This window comes from Rhododendron vialii, chromosome 4a, assembly GCF_030253575.1.
Source record: "Rhododendron vialii isolate Sample 1 chromosome 4a, ASM3025357v1".
Taxonomy (NCBI): Eukaryota; Viridiplantae; Streptophyta; class Magnoliopsida; order Ericales; family Ericaceae; genus Rhododendron; species Rhododendron vialii.
The window spans coordinates 20,260,150-20,282,442 of record NC_080560.1 but is presented as its reverse complement, the minus strand read 5'-3'; the positions used below and the strand labels follow the sequence as shown (position 1 = coordinate 20,282,442).

The window sequence follows — 22,293 nt, the reverse complement described above, 5'->3', positions numbered from 1 at the left end:
GAATGTGAATGTGTTATTGTTACTGTCTGTTGTATATGACCTATTGTTTGTAAGTCATGGGTTAGCGGGTATAGGATTGTTCTGCTGAGCTTTCGTAGCTTATGGTGTTACCTTTGGTGACCCTAACATATTATATTGGTGGCGACGCTGGTATAATGTGTCAGACTTTGTAGATGAGCAGGGTAAGCTGTACACCTTGGAGGCCTTTGGAGCCGAAGAGCTGGCAAGGATGTAGGAGCAGGCGGAGCTGTAGTTAGGAACCTTAGATACCCTCTCTTGTGTATTAAAAGTACTCTTATGAGAATTATGATGTAATAAGAGGCAGACTCTATTTTGAGGTTTCAATGAAATTGTCTTTTTAACGTACCCAAAATTGGGGGCGTTACAACTTGGTATCAGAGCTTTAGGTTCAACCCTCGGCCATGGGTAGAATGGGTAGACCATAAGATAGTTTGATCGTTGCACAAACGTGAATTGAGTTTAAGTTTTTCGTCCCAAATTGGGTGGAATTCTGACAAAACAATCTTTGGATTGAAGCATGGTGTTGGAAATTGGCAGTACCACCGAGCTGGGAATTCCCGAACAATTGGATGATGACTTAAATCAAGAATCGAATGTGGAACTAAGAAACTTGAAAGTTTTTCTTAGGAGTTAGTTAATCCTTGTCTTAGAACACTACTAATTGAGGTTAAACTCTATCCTTATAGATAAACCACCTCGCCAACCTGTTAGCTTGAACTACATGAGGTAGTTGAGAGAGATTATAGAAATTGTTCTACCCTAGAGTGGAGTAGCAGCGGTGAAGCCTAAAACCTGATAACCTATAGAACCACGGAATAGGTGTATGAAGGATCATTTCATCATAACTTGTGTCAGTAAAATCTTGTGTTGTCCCTACTTGCCATTATAGTAGAACTCTATGCTTATGACTGTATTTTTCTGCTTATTTGTGAAAAGATTGCTTTTATTAAGAGAGTACTGTTGCATACTACTTGATAAACAATTTTCGACTTTTGAAAGCAACACCATTTGCAAAAAGGAAATTTGTTTTAGTAGACTAAAACCCCCTTTCAATTTCCCCTCGTAGATGGTGAATACGCGCCATGGATTAGGATACGATAACGGAGAACCGTCTCACGCAAACCCCGACCTAACCCAAATCATGCAAGCATTTGTCGCTGCCTTGAACGCTAACCGCCAAAACCATAACCATAACGACGGACCCATGACCCGAACCCAAGCAATGAACGAGTTCTGCAAACGCCGACCCCCTACCTTTCACGGAGACACCAATCCCGTCGTGGCCGAGACATGGCTAAACGAGGTCAAGATGATCCTTAGAACCTTAGGAATCACCCAAGATGGAGATCGTGTGGCCTTGACCGCCTACCAGCTGAAGGGAGAAGCCTGCTACTGGTAGGATCTAATGGAGGCAACCCATGCCATAGCCACCATGACATTTGCCGAGTTTGAGACTCTATTCCTTGACAAATATTTTCCCACGCCTCTTCGCCTGGCCAAGGAATAAGAGTTCCTGAACCTAAAGCAGGGAACGATGACCGTCACCCAGTACATGGCCAAATACGAGGAGCTATCCCGTTTTGCCCTAACCTCCATCCAACCGAGGACAAGAAGGCTAGGAGATTCGAGTGGGGACTGACCACTGCTCGAAAGGCTGTGGTGGCTCAAGCCTTTACCACATATGCTGAAGTCATGAAGTGTGCTATCCGGCTAGAGAGTGAGGAGAATAACTTCAAAATCCGGTGGAGGAAGGCGAATAATAGCATCGGTGGGCCAATCCGAACCCAAACCCTCAACAGCAGCCGTGGACCCTACCCCCATAAACCTTCTAACCTAACTCCAAGCAATCAACCATGGGAGACTGCTACACCAGGGCATGGCGAACCACAGAGAAGTGGTCGGGACTTAACAACAGTTCGGTGCTACAACTGTCAGGCTATGGGCCACTACAGTCACCAATGCCCGCAACCTCAGAAGGAGGGTAATGGGAGCTTTGGACAGACAGGTTTTGTGAAGCAAAACCCTAGAGGCTCATCACAGCAGCAGAATGGGCAAAACAAGGGAAAACATCCCATGGGAACCCAGCAAGGCACCGGAGGGCGTATCGTCGCGCTACAGACTGAGGAATAAGAGCAGGATGCCTCTGTGATCCATGGTACACTATTATAATACCTGCGTATAAGCTTTGTTAGACTCTAGAGCATCTCTCTCACTTACATCTGATGCCAGCAAAACTGCACTAGCACTAGAAACAGAACCTCTAAGTACAAGTATGATAATAACATCACCATTTGGGGGGAGTATAGCTGTTAGTCTACTAGAGAACTTGCGTCTGACCTGCGATCTTAGAGTGATCGACATGGCGAATCTCGACATTATCCTAGGGATGGACTGGATACCGAGCGGTCATATACTGCCATCAGAAATGGTGACCGCATGTGCCTCCGAAGGGACTCGTTTCCTATTTAAGGGGGATAGACAGACGGTGAGTCCAATGACGAAAAGATCTAGGTAGCAGAACCAACGGTTTGAATGGCTAGCTAACCTCCAATTGGAAGAAGCCGATAGAATGGAAGTGGGATTTGCCACACATCGTGTGTGAGTACGCCGATGTTTTCTCTGAAGAACTTCCTGGCTTACCACCCAAGAGAGAGATAGACTTCTCTAAAGAATTCCAACTGGGAAATGGCACCAATCTCTATGGCGCCGTACCAAATGGCCCCAGTTGAGCTAAAGAAGCTCAAGACCTAATTGCAAGAGCTGTTGGACAAGGGGCTTATCAAGCAAAGTACGTCACTATAAGGAACACCTGCACTGTTCGCGAAAAAGAAGGAAGGGATGCTTCTACTATGCATCGATTACAAGGAGCTAAATCAAGAACCGGTATCCATTGCCAAGGATCGATAACCTATTAAGAGGAGCACGAAGGACGTGCTAAAGAATGTTGTAGGACACGGGTCCGCATAATGATTTGGTAGAGGTTTTGCATTTGTTGTTGGTGTTTACGGTAGAAACCTAACCAAAGGCGTACGACGAGGAAAATTGTGCGACAGCAGAACCAACTTCAACCCCGCCTGGTTAAGTAGGTGATGAGACTTAATTTGATACAAAGGATTGTGATGAATGCCAGAAAAGCTGTCGTCTTACTCCGGGATACTTCTAGGGCCTGCCGAATCTTTGGACAGTGACAGTGTGATACCAAAGCATTTTGGGGCGTCTCAAGACCCGTATGGCAAATATGTCTAATCCGTAGCCACGCGCCAATTTCGGGGATGAAATTGTTTTAAGGGGGATGGATTGTAACAACCCTGATTTTTAGTAAGTAAAAATTTCATTAAAAATTTAAATTTTTTTTTTAATTACTTGGATTGCTTTTGAAATCCCTTTTAATTCCTAAAAATCCGTCATAATTAGAATTTTAGCCTTTTAAAATTATATTTCTTGGCTAGAGATTTTACTTGGCAAGTATAGCTAGATCCTAACCAATTAGTTAGAGGGACCTATCTACCAATTCATCTAGTTACTTTCTCCTAACCCTAGATGAGCCTTTTTGAACCTTCTTGAACCTTTTGAACCTTTCAAACCCTAGTGGAACCCTTTGGACCTTTAACCTTTACCCATTGGTCAATAAATGTTAGGGTAATCTTTGTCCATTGGACAATAGGCCATTCATTAAAATATTTGATTAGTAGAAGATATAGTATTATATTGGTGTATTTTCCCATGTGCAAAGGACAAATATGCATTTGTTTATTATATATCATCATATTTCATTATCTATTGGTTATTAACCGTTAGGAAAACTATTGTCCATTGGATAATAACTACTAGGAGAATTGTTATCCATTAGATAATAGCACTAATCTTCCAATAAAGTACAAGGTTTTTATTAAATAATCAAGTTTTGGATTTCTCATGTGATTTTGTGCATTAAAATATATGGGTAAATCAAATCCCTAGATTTCTAAAGTACTTTAATAATACTTAAGTACTAGTACTTCATGTATTTTAATAATAAGGGAATTCTGGCCTTATATTCTATTAGATACTTGGTACTTATTTATATATTTAAATATATGGACATGTGTACTTATGTATCATATTATATAAAAGCCTAGATTTCCTATAGTACATAATCTATTTATTTAATACAACATGTGCCTAATTAGATTATTTTAAGGGGATATTTGATTTTGTAAATCTAGTACCCTTGGTACTTTTGTACTTATTCTTTCTTGTGTGTGTGTGTACTAGTACTAGGAGAGAGAAAGAGGGAGAGAGAAAAAGAAAGAGAGATTGGGTTGTACACCATGATCTTCTTGCATCCTTTCAAATCCATGGTTGTATATTCTTCCTAGCCAAAAATCTATCCTACAATTTTCTTTTTATGTTTGTTTAAACACCAAATCTTGTACAAACCCTCCTTCCCTCCACCAAATCTTCTATAATCCAATCCAAGGTACAAAAATCTAGTCATGCAAGCCTAGATAACCCCATACCCTAACCTATCAAGCTTTCAATCAAGCTTGACATGTGAAAGAAAATCAAAGATATATATATATATATATATATATATATATATATAGAGAGAGAGAGAGAGAGAGAGAGAGAGTGTGTGTGTAACACCCGTTCTGAGCATGCACGTGCATCGCATATGTCATTTAACTTTATGTTGCATAGGTCATGCTATTTGTTACACGAGTTGTGTTATTATTCGCATATCATTCATTAATTGTTAAGCAATACATGATTTAATCTGAGGGTTTAGTTAAGTAAAAAAAAAAAAGAGGGATTAAATTTGAGGGTTTAATTAAGTTAATTAAAAGAGATTGACTTGGTAGGTGGAATGAAGGGTAGAGATGAGTTATGGCACATTTAAACCTATACACCCAACCTCATGGGATAATTCTTCCCTAATAAACCTAGCTTCTACGGTATTCTACACCATTCCACACCCCTCCACCATTTTTTTTTTTTTGTATCACGTAGAGAGAGAGAGAGAGAGAGAGAGAGAGAGAGAGAGAGAAGAAGAAGAAGAAGAAGAAGAAGAAGAGGAGGAGGAGGAGGAGGAAGAAAGGAAAAAAAATTGGGGAAAATCTAATTGAAGGTAAACCCTAGTTTATACATAATCTATGTTTTGGGTTTTGATCAAACATGTATATACCTGCATATTCTTGTAGTTTAAATCCTAATTGGTTCATAAGAGAATGGATTTTAACCTAGCAAATTCGTGTGGCTTATGGGCATGTCAATTAGAGCTTGAACTTGACTGAATCTATCATGTTCTTAACAAATTTTTCTCACTAACTTGCCGACCTTGTAAGTTTCTGAAATTTTTACTGGAGATGGATATGCATGTCTAGTTGATTGGGTAAAATGTTCAGAATTTATTTCAAATAGGGGAAAAAGTTAAAAATCATGCACCGAACTGCTGCTGTGAAACTCGCATTGCTGACTGCACTGACACAAGTTGGGAAAACAGTCATATCTCCTAGCTCGAGACTCGAAATCACATTCCGCTTGCTTTGCTGAAAATTAGACTTGTAGGGCTTTCCAACGGTGCAACCCGTGCGCTGTGGTTATGCCCGACCAATAACAGAATTTCTGTTAAAGTTTACTTAAAATCTTTATCTGCACCAGTTTTGGTATTATGTTAAGTTATAGTCGCGAGGCCGTAGTAAGGTTACCCGAACTCCATTTTTTATGAATGACCCATCGATTTGAAGAGGAAGAAGTTAACTTTTCAACGGTTTAAGTGAAATTCTTAGAATTCACGATTATGTATTGGATATGGTCAGAACCGTACACGTTGGGCATGGATTAAGCCTTATTCTTTGGAGTTCTTGTATCTAACCTCATTGAATCAACTTTGGAGCATTGAAACACATCACCCATCATTTTTATTGCATTGGTCTCATGCAGTATCATACTAGGGATGGAGATTAAAAAGAAGATCAAATGTTAGACTTATTGATGCATTTTACTTGCATTTTAACATGAGTTGGAGTATGAAATATACTAAGTATAGTGTCATTCATATTCTAGGATCGGGGGACGAGTCTCCACCTCAAGGTTGAGAAGGAGGCGTTTCGCTTTTGTTTTTTGGATCTCTAAGGTGAGTGTGCTATTCCATTAAAGTGGCTAGCTAAAAATAAACTTATCCTTTTTCTGCAAATGTTGGGAATTTTTGACGGTAGTGATATGGATCAAGTTGCTTGAAACATGATTTATTTCAAGAGCATGCCATAGCTGTATTGTTGGTTGGAATTGTTTTCTTCTTGATGTACACAAGAAGGGTATAAATTGTCTGTTTGCTGTACACAAACAGGGTATAAATTGTTGGAAGTACCCTGTTCACAGGGTCACGGTACCGTCATAACTCCTGGTTGCGAGGGAAGCAACCCTATGGTTTCTTGAAATATTGTTGCTTACTTAATGGTTTGTGAAAAATAGTATGTTTCTTGCTAATTATGATTAGAAGCATAACCTGATCCATGTTTGTTTGTGTAAATTATTTTATGCTTTCCGCTTGAATGAAGTAGTAATACTCACAATCCTTTCAGGTAATTGAAGTAGAGTTTTGGTCCACTACTGGTCTGACAAGCTGTAGGAGCGAGGACGAGGGTCGACTTGGTGTCCTTTTGGCATAGTACATTTGTGATATCAATTTTTGGAGAGTTGTCGTACCTTATGTGGATGCAACTCATCTTGTAAAGTTCTCTTGTAAATTTTATTTTGGAAGTCGGTTGTAATATACTTAGCCGACATTATCGTGCGTTTATGGAATGAATTTCATTTAGGTTGATATTAAGCTTTCATTAAAATTGATTATGTTAATCCTTCTAGAGCGGGTTGTTACAGAGAGAGAGAGAGAGAGAGAGAGAGAGAGAGAGAGAGAGAGAGAGAGAGAGAGAGAATTCGGTTTAGAGAGGGAGAGGAGGAGCCTTGGCCTATAAATAGTAAGCCATTCCAAGCTTAAACTCACGCCTCCACTTCTTGCTCCAACTTCTCTCTAGAAACCATTTTCAGACAGCCTACTGCCCTTCATAAATCCTCATTTTTCTCCTGCTTAAATTAGTTTTTAGAACCAACTCCCTTCGGAAAAGTTGTAGAGCACTTCAAGACCTTCAAGTTAGACCCAAGAACCACCCTAATCGGTCAAGAAACGACAAAGATACTGACATCCAAATTTCAGTAAAAATCTCAGATTTCCAGTTCTAGACGGCATACTGTCTCTTCCTTTATCACCATTTTTCTCCTACCTAAGGTAGTTTCTAAGATCAACTTCCTTCACAAAAGTTGTAGAGCGCTTCTAGAGCTTCGATTTCGACCCAAGAACGATTGTATTCGGCTAGAGATTGACCGAGTTACGGCCATCCAAAGTTCGGTCCAGATTTACGAGTTTCACCACCCTTAGGATTTTCCAACTAGCTTATTCGGCCCCGACTAGTTTCGGATCAAGGTAGATTAATCTCTACTCATTCTCCCTAGCATAACTTTCCTAATCATTTCTTTAAAGTAGATGAGGTTTACTATCGTTTATAATGATTGGAATGCATGATGAACTTAGCTTTGGTGAATGGAAGTATGACACTACAAGAAAAATGAAAATTAGTGACGAAAAAGTGGCGACGAAATTTAATTTTGTCACTAAATGAGTATATTTGGCGACGAAAAAATAAATTCGTCACTATTTTGATAACTTTCGTGACGAAATAATTTTGTCACCAATTATGCCTGTTTAGTGACGAAAAAAATATTTTCGTCACTAAAGGTACCCATTTGGCGAAAAAATACATTTTTCGTCACCGAAAGCTTAAAAAAGGTGACAAAATTATTTTTCGTCGCCAAAGATAATCATTTGGTGACAAAATATATATTTCGTCGCCAAATGTGAGCAATTTAGTAACGAAATATTTTTTTCGTCACCAAATGCTTAACTTTGGTGACGAAAAATAATTTCGTCACCATTTTAACGCTTTCAGCGACAAAAAATATATTTCGTTGTCAAATGGGTACCTTTCGTGACGAAATTTATGAATTGCGCTTTGTCACTAAATGTATTTCGGACATAACTCTTTACTAAAATCTCCGATTGAGATAATTCAAATTGGGTTTGAACAATAACTCAATTGCCTACAACTTTCATGTTTATCAAAATTGCTAATTCTAATGTTTAAAGGTCCAAAATTACATTCAAAATATATTTTCATGTTAAACATATGTGCTATTTATTAGATATTTCAAATATTTACTGAAAAGTGTGTGTAGTGCAGTTGGTTGGAGCTTGCACGAAAAACTCAAGGGACTCGGGTTCGAAACCTAGCAGGAGCAAGAAAGATAGATTTCTTTTCCCATATGAAAACATCTTTCGCAACGAAAAATTTCGTCACCGATTTCTTATATTAGTGACAAAAAATTTCGTCACCAATGTGACCCATCGGTGACGAATTTTTTCGTCGTCAAAAAGCACAATAAGTGAGGAAAAAAATTTCGCCACCAATTATTCACTTTTTGGTGACGAAATATATCATCATCAAAAGGCACTATAGGTGACAAAAAATAAATTTCGTCACCAAGTAGGAATCCTCGACAACCTTTAGTCAACAAATTTTTTTTCGTCACCTATATTATTTGTGACGAAAAACATGCAATTTGTGACGATTTTCATTCGTCACCCAATTGAATTTTTCTTGTAGTGTGAGCATGTTGAATAATCGATCTTTACATTAATAAACATATGTTGTTTAGAATTTTCCACAAAGGAAGAAAGTACAGATTTTTTTTAAAAAGATTGGAATGTTATCGCTTGAATGGAAGTATTCGGAATTTGATCTTTAAAAGCGTTATGTGCATGCTTACGTGAATTGCTTGCATTACTTGTGGTATAATATTGAGTTGGATGATCTTGTTAGTTTAGTTCCGAGTTTTCAAGGAATGATTTATGATTACATGTGAAGTCCTACCGCGGAGTCTATGCATAAAACATGACACAAAAATCGAGGAAGTAGAAACATGACACCTAGGGTGTGGATAATGATGGGATGTGTTTTGAAACCACAATGTGGCCGGACTTGGTAGCCCATTGCGTGTATGGAAACCCACGATGTGGCCGGACTTGGTAGCCCATCGTGTGGATTGTGAAAACCGCAACGTGGCCGGACTGGTAGCCCGTTGTGTGTATGAAAACTCGTAATGTGGCCAGACTTGGTAGCCCATTGTGAAGATTGCCAATGCGGCCGGACGTGGTAGCCTCATTGGTAATGTGGCTTGGTTATCTGCGGAGAGGAGCCAATGCAAGTTTTGTGTGCCAATGGGAACTCGGTGCGGCGGAACCATTGTGAGGATACTCGGGAACCCGGAACGGCAGAACCGAGGTTGGGTGTGTTGAAAAGTGATTTTGGAAATGTAGATCGGTATATGAAAAATGGTGACACGGTCTACGATGAGTCGCGTAGGAGAAACTCAAAAAATCATGGACACCAACGATAGTTGCGAATGTGAATGTGTTATTGTTACTATCTGTTGTATATGACCTATTGTTTATAAGTCATGGGTTAGCGGGTATGAGATTGTTCTGCTGAGCTTTCGTAGCTCATGGTGTTACCTTTGGTGACCCTGACATATTATACTTGTGGCGACGCTGGTATAATGTGTCAGACTTTGTAGATGAGCAGGGTAAGCTGTACACCTTGGAGGCCTTTGGAGCCGAAGAGCTGGCAAGGATGGAAGAGCAAGCAGAGCTGTAGTTAGGAACCTTAGATACCCTCCCTTGTGTATTAAATGTACTCTTGTGAGAATTATGATGTAATAAGAGCCAGACTCTATTTTGAGGTTTCAATGAAATTGTCTTTTCAACGTACCCAAAATTGGGGGCGTTATAGAAATAATAGCCTTTGCTTGCTCGGGGAAAGTCACCGAAGAGCTAGCAAAGTGAAGACCTTAAGAAGACGGATTAGAATTCGGTTGCTGATTAGGTTGAGGTTGAGTAGAAAACTTCCATTTCTCTTGTTGTAACAGACCCACCGTAGTTGTCAACTTCCCCAACTGGTTTCTGATATCATTCATCATCTGAGTTTATTGCTCATTGATGGCAGTTTGACCTTGCAAGAGAGCTTCTTCCCAAGAACGCTTTGGTGGTTGTTGGTGGAACTGGGCAGGTGGCTGTTGAAATTGGTTTACATGTGGGAATGGAGCAGAGGGAGCAAAACCAGGTGGGCCTTGAGCTTGAGGGAAACGGAAAGCATTCTGAGGTTGCTTCCAAGGTAGTTGTGGAGCAGGTGGTGGAACTTGAGAATAACTCCCTTCATTAGATTGATTCCAACAGAAAGCTGGATGTTGCCTTGTCCCCGGATTATAAGATTGAGAATAAGGGTCAAAACATTGCACAGCATGTACTTCTTCTAGAGCAATTCCATTAATCACGTTCTTAAGAGTAGGAATGTTGGGGCACGCTTCTGTAGAATGGCCCACAATCTCACAAATAACACAAACTTCCTCCACTTGGCGCACTGCTTTCACTTCTTGAGATTGAGCACTCTTTAATTCCAACTTGTCAAGTTTTCGAGCAATCTCCTCCAATCGAGTTTCAAAAGCTGTATGCTCCGCAATAGAGAATTTCCCTGAACCTGTAGGACCTTGATTGAACATCGCTCTATCTCATGAATCTGCAAACTGCCAAGACTGGGTCTTCTCAGCTAGTGACTCATAGTAATCCCAAGCATCCTCCGGTGTCTTCCCCATAAAATCACCTCCACCCATAGTATCCAGAAGCTGTTTACTCTCTTGAGAACACCCTGTGTAGAACTAGTTGACTCTGAGATACAACAGAAGGTTGTGATGAGGAACCGACATAAGCAAGTTCTTGTATCGCTCCCAATACTTGTGGTAAGTCTCTCCATCCCTTTGCTTGAAACATTGAATCTGATCGATAAGTAACTTCATCCTGCTTGCTGGAAAGAATTTAGTGGTGAAAGCATCCTAAACATCTCCCCAGTTACGCAAAGATTGTGACTTCAAAGAGTTGAACCATTGTTTTGCCTTGTCTTTGAGAGTGAATGGGAACAACTTCAGGCGGGCTTGATCAAGTTGCCCCGAAACTGTAACGAAAGAGTGTAGAATATTCTCGAACTCCTGGATATGCAAATAAGGATCCTCCAATTCTCGCCCCCAAAATTCTGGAATTATCCGAAGATACTCAGTTTTGAATTCAAATGCATTCCCAGTGGTCGGAGTCGAAATAACGATAGGAGATACTTGTGGAGCCCGTTCTGGATTCAAATAATCATGTAGAGTACAAACTGGAACTTCTTCTGCCATTGGGCCTTTGCAAATGCGATTTAATTTGCGAGGCGGAGAGTGGGCAGGATACGCCCTGGCACTGCTACGGATTCTTGGCGGTGAAGAAGAATGATGAAGCCGATTGGAAATTGAGCTTCGATAAACAGGCATAAACTAACACAAATACTAACTAACTACCAACAAACTACCAGACAGGAGGGGCTATGCCGCCACCTCAACTCAACAAACAGAATATGCGAGGGGTTATGCCACCACCTCGGCTAAGCAATGCAATCAAATTTAAGCTAACTAACTAAATTAACTAACTAAAAACAAACTCGATATTTAGCCTGGCTTAGTTACACCTCAAGTTTGGTATAACCAGGTTAGAGGTATCCACCAAACTAAATACGAACTACTAACACATAAACTGCTAAACTACTACTACTAGACGAAAGCGGGATACTTACAGTGGTTTGTCGAACCTCCAAGAAAGCCATAATCAGAAATCCCCGGCAACGGCGCCAAAAATGCTTCGTTCACTCCGATATAAGGAATAGCGCCCCAAGCGTAGGGCTTAATATGTCAGTTGAAGCATGATAATCCGAAAGACCGGGATCGTACCCATGGGAATAATTAATAAGGCTTTGCTGGATTTGTAGATGTAAGCTCGGGTTTTCGGCTTTTTGACAGCCAACTTGGTTTTACATGTGTAGTGAAAAGTAAAATGGGCTAAATTGAAAAGCGAATAAACTAAGATAAAAAGCAGGTTAGGTGTAGGAATTACTAACACTCACTACTCAAGTTAAACTGCATTTCTCACCTAATTACGCGGTTCAGGATACACAATTAAGGTTCCCAAATCGGAAAATAGAATGGCTTTATTTCCAAGTTAGCTCTAGAATGTATTTAGCAAATGCCTCGTGTGTCAGAACTCCAAGCATCATGTGTGGTAAGTAGGCGGTGCTCTTACCTACACATGATCAAGAAGATTAACACCTTAGCGATTTGACAAATAAACCCGAACCCCACATCGATTCTCGAACCAAAGGTTTAAACTTTATGGTGAAAAACGCAATTCTACTTGAGCCATGAGGTGCTAATCACCCCATGACCTAACCTTGGAAAACTACTCACACATATCTATTGAGATAAGAGCAAGCAAAAATCTACCTAGCATAATTGAAATAACAATACTAGAAGAAAATTAGATTAAATGATAGATCAAGTGACTTTAATGAAGATGACAATATCAGAAGTTAACTAACAAAGACAGAAAAATAAAAATTCAAAGCTAAAAAATTGAAAAACATTCAAGAACAATTCAAAATCTAGATCTAGATCTAAAAATGATGTAATCAAACTATTCTACTTGTTTGTACAATGACATCACTGCTTTTTATACTCCAAGGTACGCGCACGGAATATTCTTCAGGAGATGCTTCAAAATCACCCTCCGAGACTCTCGGTGCTGCTGTGCTAATGGCCTCGGTGCCGATGGAGAGAATTCCTTCCAATCAATGCCGAGGCAGTTTAGGAGTTTGAACGTGGATTGCTCAGTACCGATGCAATATTTTCCCTCCTATCGGTGCCGAGCAACTTAGACTCCTGTGCTTGATCACTTCGGTACCGATGGCTCCTGTCATGTCCTACCGATGCCGAATCAATTATCTCCAGTGCTTGGCCTTGCTCTCTGCCTTGGCCATGCCTGGCCTTAGCAAGCCGTCGGGTCATCTTGCCTTAGCCATCGGGTCTTAAAACTTTGTTATTAGGGGATTTCCTACAAAATAAAACCAACACACCTCGCGAGCAGAAAGAAATCAAAGCAACTAAGTTTAAGCAATAAAATAGACTAAAACTAAATAACTAGCGCACCCTCTATTTGCATAATCGGGTGCTTATCACGGGACCGTTTGGACGCTCAGTCGCGGAATGCTTCTTTGGGATGAGATGGTCCAATCTTTCGTAATCTTTTCTTTTCGATGGAATGCTCCCCGACTTCTGGGAGGAGTGTTCGTGTCAGTTCTTTCTGTAGCTATCTCGAGGGTGGTGCCCGAGGTGCTCGGTGACTGGGCTTCTATCACGACCATTTTTGGGGTGCTTTATGATCGAACTTTTTTCGCATCAGTTTTTTAGGCGTTCGCGGTACCCCTTGGTTTTGTATCCACGAGGCTGTTATCCTCCTTTGTGATTTTTGTGAAACTAGGGTGGGCTCAATGCGCCCCTTGTCAATTCTGACGGAATGGGTGGAGGAGGTGAAGACGCTTCCAGCTCCAAGCCTCTCAAAGGCTCATCGCTTCAAATGATGTCCTACGGGGTTAGGGTTAGGGGAATGGGAGCGCTCCCTACGCCACACACCCTTTTCAGTACGGCCCCTTCCTCCTGTGGTTCGAGACGATCTTTTGCTGAGGGCCGAGGTCGGTGCTCTATTAAGGGGCCCCCTCCATGGCTGCGAGGGGGGCTGCCCTGGCTCCTTTGTCCGTCACGGCTTCTGGTGGAGTGGAGTGAGAAGATCGAAAGGAGGTGCTTGATCTCTGCCAGCTCGTCCCTAACGTGCCCGTCCCGCTCCACGACTATTGTGGGGTCATCTATCTGCTGCTCCAAGTGACGGATGTAGGTATGCAGTTCGAAGGACGTCCCTGCGTCTGGCGTCAAGGTGCCGGCTCCAATGCCGATGGACATGTGGTTTTTGCCCAAGACGTTGGCTCCGCCAGAGCCCGGGTGAAGGTCTCCAAAGGGGCCGAGTCCGAGGGACATATTGCTAGGATGTGGATCTTCAACTTCCACCATCTTGGTTCAGGAATTTTTGAACAAAGCTTGGGAAAAATAAGGAATGGGACGCTAAGAAGTCGTCTAGATCCCCAGCAGAGTTGCTAATTGTAGGGGTTTGATTTATCGAGATATTTACTGTTGGTCGGTTCTGATTCCTTCCTCCCCAGCTCCGCACGTCCGCCGCCGGACCTGCAGCAAGTCACTAGGGCTGTGGTAGCCCAATGACCCTCCAACGATCAAGTTAGATATAGGGAGAAGTGTATAGGTCGAGTGTTAGGATAGAATGGCATAACTTTTCAGGTTAGAGTCCCTTTGTATTTATAAACCTTGCTTTGCTTGGCCTCCAAGCTAGCGCATGGAGAATGCGCTCAGGTAACCGCCTCAAGTGACGTCATATGTGACAAATGGGATAAGGCGGTTACGGAGCACATGGCCAGGTCAGACCCTAATGATTATTCTCCTGGCGTAACCGTATGGGGCCCTCCTAGCATAACCGTATTCCTTCAGGCAGCCTCAGGGAGTTGGGGTCGGGTATACTTAGTGCCCTAACGGACCGACAGAGCCGCGATCGAACCCCCTTACCGAGCGACATTCTGAGGGTGGCGTTGTGATCCCCAGATTCTCATACCGAATAGCGAGCAAGCACCCTCATGCTCGCTTAGTGCAACGTGGCTCGATCGGCTGTCCGAGCCCCAGTTCTAGAGCCATACACATGGCAAAGAAATGGGCTGGTCACAACATGACACGGCATGGTCTTAGACATGCATGGCACACCAAATACTAATTTTAATATAAAAAATAAATTAATTTCTTATTTCATATTGTTACATAACATTTTACACTTTTGTGTTGATAAATATTTTACATTTTTTAAAGGTTTTTTTTTTTCAACGAAACTCAGTTGGAGATGTGTCGACATGGGCACAGCATGACACGATTAAAAAATGGCACGACATGACACGATTAAGTAAACAAGCTGGCACGACACGACTATATATATATATATTAGTCCCCTTCTCCTAAGGACCACATTAACTTAATAAAATGAGGACCTCCCTTTTCTGATAGAATTTCAATGATCCAAGCCACTCAATGTGTTCAGAACGTGATTTTAAGGGTACTTGCGAAAAATCAGCAAAAAAAATGACCGGAAATGCTTCATCGGAGCAGTTTTTGTTTGTTTTTTATCGAACGGTTCAAATAAAAACTGCTCAGATGAAGCCCTTCACGGTCATTTTTTTTGCTAATTCCCCGTGTAAACTCTTAAAATCACGTTCTGAACACATTGAAAGGCTCGGATCATCGAAATTCGAACGAAAAATGGGTGAAATAGAGAGGTCCTTATTTTAAAATAAGGACACCCTCATTTGAAAATGACTATATATATAACATTTGACATTGTAATGTTACATGTCATCGCATAACATTATATGACATTATATATTTTCCTTTTGGTTATTTATATATATCATTTTGTTCTGGTTGTCATTTTATTCTGCGAATATATATGGTTATATGTCCAATTTTGAATCTTGTATCATGTCATCATATGGTTACATATGGACTGCTTTAATATGATTATATGGTTATATATTTATGTCTATTAGACTGCTGTGCGGACCAATTCAATAACATAAATTTAGTAGTTTTATTAGTTTTCATGTATAAATTTTTTATTTTATTTGCACATATAACCATATTTTAAGAAAATATGGTATGTTCTCTGTACATGAGATACATCTGATTATATATCCAATTATGTACCTTGTATTATGCCATCATTCCTCATATATATGGTTATATGTGATTTTTCTGTTATAGTGTATCATGAGACATATAATGTTTAGATTTTCATTTGACAATTGATATCATGAAATATATATATGGTAATATACAAATTCTTGAATTCTTTTTTTAACATATAAAGCTATATGTTTCCATCTGTTTAACTTTTTTTTTAAATGTGCCGAAATGACGAATCCAAGAGAAATATGAGTATGGTTTCATGAAGTGTCTAATCCAATTTATTGCAAATTAGAGTATCACCACAATGACACCGTGATAATGGAGTTTAGGATGAACTTCAACCTCAGAAGAGCCCTCCACATCAAATCCTTCTACCAAAGGTACCTGATGAAGTTGAAGAGACACATTAGCATCGTTGAGCCTGACAAGACAGCCAAGAACATTAGATTTAGAATTTTAATTTAGTTAAAGTCTTTTGATGTAATTTCTTTGTCATATTTTCATATTGCTATTCAGAAGACTCTGAATCCATTTTGTAGATCTATCGATCAAATTTATAACTATGTAGTTGATCAATAACAGACTCTGAATCCATTTTTTATTTATTTTGAATACATATGTTTTAATTGGCGGATGTAATGGTTTCAATGATTGTTACTTGTTAAAACTTGAACATGTATATGCATGAACATATAATCATAATCATATATAACCATATATGTTACCATAACCATATATCATCATAGACAGCCTTATATGAATTGGTCCGCACAGCGGCCTAACATACCTGAACATATAATGTTATATGTGCAGCGGTAGAGCGGGTGAGATCTAAAATGTAGAGAGAGTTGTCAAAATCAAAATTCCAAAACGGAAAAAAATAAAAAATAAAAAAGTAAAACTTATAACGTTATATGTGAGTTTCCGGCAGCTTTTGGTGGTGCTGGTGGCAACGGTGGTGCTGGTGGTTGTGGTCAGATGAAGAGGTTGGTGGAGAGAGAGAGAGAGAGAGAGAGAGAGAGAGAGAGAGAGAGAGAGTATGATTAAAACCCTAGAAGGGCATTTTTGTCATGTAAAAATTCTTGGTTTAATTTTTTTTTAAAAGAAGTGGACTTAAAGCCTTACTAAACTATATTAGTGGACTAGAGGGGTTACAAACATTAGAAGTGGACTAATTGGATTGCAAGTTCTCTATAGTGGACCTTAGACCAATTTTTTATATTTTCTAACCAAGGCTAACCCTTGGTTAGAATCCCCTTTCCCACTTTTCCTTAATAAAATGTTATTTTTGTCGATAAAAAAAAGTATGAATGCACTAATGAACTCCTAAAGGTACAGATCATTCGAATTACTAGAATTAATTTTTGAATAAAATCATCCTACAAAAACGTGTTGTGCTTGGATTTGATTCCTGACTCCAGCCCGGTTTTTGTTTTTACGGTCATTTTGATAAACCCTACTTGAATAAGTATTCGTATAATCGGAACCGCCTGAGTACGACTACCAGAGACAAGCCTGATCCAAACTAAAATGTCGAATTTGGACTCACAATTGCATTGAAGGTGAACAAGGAGCCATTGAAATGGGTGGACTGGGACTTGAGCCCATGAGGGATGGAGGACTCGACAAGGCATACCAGTGAAACCCATTGGTTCCTATTCAGTGAATCTCCCACGAAAACAAGCTTCTTCCCCCTTAGCTTCTCTAGCAAAGCTCTGGCATCGAACCTTTTGTAGCAGAAGAAAAGACATGTACATATCAAACAAAATGGCATTCAGAGAGAGAGAGAGACCTGGGAAGATCACAATCATGAGGTTGCCATCTCCATTGCTGATACTTCAAGTCCTTTCTCCCAAACTTGTCACAAGCAAAGTCATCAAGCATGAATTGACACTTTTGCCCCTCGTACAGCGGGTAGGACTTGTTGTCAAAAACCCATTTGCCTGAAAACAAGTTGCAGCCCTGCAACAAGTTATTGCTACTTGTTTCGTCTCCAACAATATTCCATTTTCTTTCTCCTTTGTGATAAGTATATGTGATGATGATTAAGGCCCCAATTAAGAGGGCTATAAGGGAATGGAACCTCCATCCAATTCCCCTAGTTGATACCAGACCTAGTGCTTGCTCTGTTTTCATCATTTACTTCAGCTCCCTCTTGTTAATCTTGGCAGGTTATTTAGATGAATGGAGGCGCAGTTGGCTAATTTGTGATAATTGTGGGTAGCAGTTAGTTTACGTGAAGCATTATGTTTTGGAATGTGCTTTTTTTGTGACTTTCATCACTCTATTGACCTTTTTTCTTTTCTTTTCTTTTCTTTTAAAAAAAAAATTCTGGACTGCATTGGATTGCACCGTGTAGTTAATGAAAATCCAATCACCAGAGATTCCACTTTTATGATTGAAGGTGTTTCTTCGTCGTAAAATTTTGTTTTTTTGAACATCAGATAATGTCTCAAAGACTACAAAGCAAAAAGAGACTCCAGCCTAGCGAGCTAGCAACACTGTTAGAGGGAAGAACCCATCTTTAAGGGCACAGAACAAGTACAGCTACTTTGTTTGCACTTCGGCGAACCCATCCAAATGCACCGCAAATTCCCAAATGTCTTCAACTAGAGCATCAACTTCCCATGGAGGAACTAACTCAGACACGCTAAGAGCAATGGAACTCAAGCGATTAATGTGACGCAGTATCTTTGACATCGCATATTTGAGCAAGTATGAATAACTGTTAGGAATTAGATATCAGTAGTCTTCTAATATAATTAGTAATTACATTTGTCTTTTAAAAATGATTTTTTAACATAAATGTCATTTAAACCTCCAAAAAATAGAAACATAAATGTCATTCACTATGTGGCTACTCAATGCCCCACTAATTGAATTTTTTCCCATAAATATGAACTTACCAAATTAAACCTAATGTCAGAACAACCGCATTGTGCAATCCAAAGCTAGTTGCAGACAATCCCCTTAGTTAACTTAAAACCAACTATATCGATGGAAATATCATTCAGAGTTTTTTGACACCAGACCCCTTTAGAGCCGCATGAGTATTGATGTACAAATGAGTTAGACTAACCATGAACCAAGCAAGGAAAATGATACAAGGTCCGAAAGTTGGATATTACGTAAACGCTCTTATCAATATTCAATTGAATTTACAGTAACTCAAAACAACATATTTTAAACAACATGAGCAACTATCTTTGTGGGATCCAAGACAGGTCCCAAAGACATATGTACGCGGGTTATGTATCCCCTCTATGTACCCATAGCAGCTTTGGATCTGACTGTTATGCTCCCAAGTGGAAAGTTAAAGCATCTAATTTAAAATCAATTGGCAATGAGAAAATAGGCCGCGCCCCAGGCTCATAAACTAGTTTTCGAGGTGATAATTAATTGATATGGGACAATTTCCAACACTCCCCTATATGTGCAACCCCTGAGTACTCACACATGGAGAGGTTAACAAATGATCAGGAACACATGGATCACAACAAAACAGAGTGCAACTATGACACAAATAAAGGGAAAGAGAAGCCTCCAAAAACCTAGGTGCGAGTATGATGCTAGCTCCCATTAGTAAATGGTATTTACGCCATACAATGCACGAAGTGTAGCCATCTAATATAGTAAGTGTTACTTAGTAAATATGATGCAGGCTGATAATTTTATTATCTAGAAATATAAAATTTAGTTTATTAGTATTTTCTACACTCAAGTTCTAGATTATTTTGATTATTTTTTGAGGGGCTCATTTTTGGGTATCACAAAGATGATTGAAACGGCTCATTAGCTTTAAAATACTTTCCATTAATTGCTTCCTTGAATTTTTTTTGCTCAAGTGGATATCAGTAAAGCTTTTTTAGCTAGGAGTGAGCAAAACACCCGTCCAACCGCGAAACTAGTCCAAACCCATCCAAACCGAATGATTTGGTTTGGTTTTTTAGTAGTGTGGTTTGGTTCCGGTTTAAAAAAATTAGAAACCGCATTAAATGCATGGTTTGGTCTATGGATTTACGTTAATGTTTTCGGTTCCAAACCGATCCAAACCGTATATTTATATAACTCAATTAATGTAACGCCCCGATTTCTCAAGAGATTTCAGAAACATTAACCCAAAAATATACTAAATTTTACAAACTATTAGGCCCCTATTTATCCTTATACAAAAATTACAATTTCAAAATAATACAAAAATCTATGTACATTTGTTTAATAAAAGCAACTCCAGAGCGACTTTAGTTTTGACACGAATTCCAAGCAACGTTGGCCCAGACTCCGTTCCAGGAAGTCCCACCTGTATCAACTGCTCCATTGTGAAATCCTGCACACTTTGGCAAATTGAACGCCGAAGCAAACGATTTGCCAGGATACAAACGTATCCTGAGTGATAATTCACCAAGTAAAAATCCTAAAACCTAATACCACAATATGCAGATCAACAATATAATAATTAATAATACACAAAAGGTACAGAATAATAACACATCGTCTTTTTCTTTACTATCCATCATCTTACATGTAATCTAAGGATCATCTCCGCGAGATCCTTTCCTCCCACATCCACTAACTACAATCGTCTCATGGGTCCACCCGTCCTCTTGCTTATCTTGCACCAGGGTCCTAGGTGAGCGCACCTAAGTTATGTACCGAGTATGTTCTCACTTAAGACCATAACAGGAGGATCGAGTCATCCCATGACGTATCGTACATTAGGGTCGGACATCCACTACCCCACGCTAACTATAACCGTCTCATGGGACCCATTGTCTTCCTCAAAGAGAAACTTCCCATGCCGTATCATACATTAACGTCTCACTAACTATAACCGTCTTATGGGACCCATTCTCTTCCTCAAAGAGAAACTTCCCATGACGTATCATACATTAGCATCTCACTAACTATAACCGTCTCATGGGACCCATTCTCTTCCTCAAAGAGAAACTTCCCATGACGTATCATACGTTAGTGTCACAACACCGGGCCCCTCAGGTAACCCATTTCAACACAGGGCCCCATAGGTTACCCTTGCCATCGCCATGGCTCAATTCACAATCCACACAGTACTCACACTTTCAACACTTTATCATTTTCCATTTACTTATCATCGTCTACATGATTCACTACTCGTAACCACCCCGGGAACCTATTTGTCCAATCTACAGCCACAATAAAATATCGCACGGTTCAACATTTCAACTAAAAGTACTAACGACACATAACCATGCGATAAAATTAATCCTGTCATAGAATTAATCATGCGAGTAACAAAATAATATTCAGTCAAACAATTAATTACTACACATAAAATTAAGTCTATTTCTCTCATTTAGAAATTTTATAAAACATTTCTACTATTTAAACATTTTCTTTAACTCTCATATTATTTATAGATTTTACAAACAAATTTTTTATTGAAAAATACTTATTGCTAAATTTAGTATTTACTAACTATATTAAATATTAATATGAGATTTTCATAACAACAAAATTATGCGAGGCTATTCTAGTCAATATTTATTAGAGTTAAAGATTAACTAATATATAATCTAAAATATTTCTTGTTTACAATCTAAATAAATGTTTACTAGTAAAATATTCTTGTGAATATTTCAAAAATATTTATCTACCCCAATAATTTATTAAACACGTAAACGTCCACCCAAATACAAATCAATAATGCATCATCAATAATAATTTCACAATCAAACACTTGTTAAACGATCATAAATTTTCACAGGGTATAACACTAATCATTCTAGCACAACCGAACTGAATTTTAATATAAACAGGACTAAAAATAAATTACAATTTAACAGCAGATCATCATCTTCAATAAACTTTAAATCTAAGTCCAAACTCCATTAAAATGCAGATTAAGGTTTCGAGTTTCTGGAAAACTACCTCAAACGCGATTCTAAGTTCGGATAAGTGTTGTACGATGTCCGTAGATCGCCATGGTGGTTTTGAAATCTCGGGGCAGCGTCCGACGGCACTCTGATAGGGCCTGCAGCAGCGGTGTGCCCACGAAACTCACGGTGTGCACACACCTATGGCCACAACTCTCTCTCTCTCTCTCTCTCTCTCTCTCTCTCTCTCTCTCTCTTCTAGACTCAACAATAGAATTGGGAGTAATATATTGGTGTTCAATTTTTGGATTTATGTAGGTATGTATAATGAGAGAGAATAAGGTAGTGAGAAGGTGAGAGGATAAGTGTAGAAGTGGTGGAATGAGGAAGGAGAGTGATACTAATAATGATAAAAAGATGGGGGACAAGTGCCACATTTGGGGGGTTTTCAATTCAAATGTATGTGGACGCATGTATTTACATGGTGAGAATGTATCTGGACGCTTTTATGTATAGGATGAGAGAGAGAAGTGGAGAGTTAGTTTGAATAGAGTTCTACTTAGGGTTTAGATAGGAAAGATAAGAAATGAATATGAATCACTGATTCCCTGTATATCTAAAG

The 22,293-nt window shown here is 39.4% G+C and overlaps 1 protein-coding gene and 1 long non-coding RNA gene across 2 annotated transcripts; one reads left to right on the top strand and one right to left on the bottom strand.

Annotated features, from left to right (window-relative positions):
* Positions 1 to 5,054: 5,054 nt before the first annotated feature.
* On the top strand, positions 5,055 to 6,705 carry LOC131322879 (uncharacterized). Its single transcript, XR_009198998.1, has 3 exons — positions 5,055 to 5,128; positions 6,067 to 6,136; positions 6,585 to 6,705. It is a non-coding gene; the product is annotated as an uncharacterized LOC131322879 (long non-coding RNA).
* A 10,517-nt stretch (positions 6,706 to 17,222) lies between these two features.
* On the bottom strand, positions 17,223 to 18,082 carry LOC131322876 (protein trichome birefringence-like 34). The gene is made up of 2 exons (XM_058354427.1): positions 17,612 to 18,082; positions 17,223 to 17,546 (listed from the first exon to the last, which is right to left on the bottom strand). Exons 1-2 carry the CDS (start codon positions 17,956 to 17,958, stop codon positions 17,345 to 17,347), a joined length of 549 nt encoding a protein of 182 aa, XP_058210410.1. The 5' UTR covers positions 17,959 to 18,082; the 3' UTR covers positions 17,223 to 17,344.
* Positions 18,083 to 22,293: the final 4,211 nt, after the last annotated feature.

Excerpts from the sequence above, each read along its gene's own strand:
- LOC131322876 (XM_058354427.1), bottom strand. The coding sequence starts at position 17,958 with ATGATGAAAACAGAGCAAGCACTAGGTCTGGTATCAACTAGGGGAATT. Across the intron at positions 17,547-17,611 it reads CATGATTGTGATCTTCCCAG|GTTCGATGCCAGAGCTTTGC; the intron begins GTCTCTCTCTCT and ends CTGCTACAAAAG.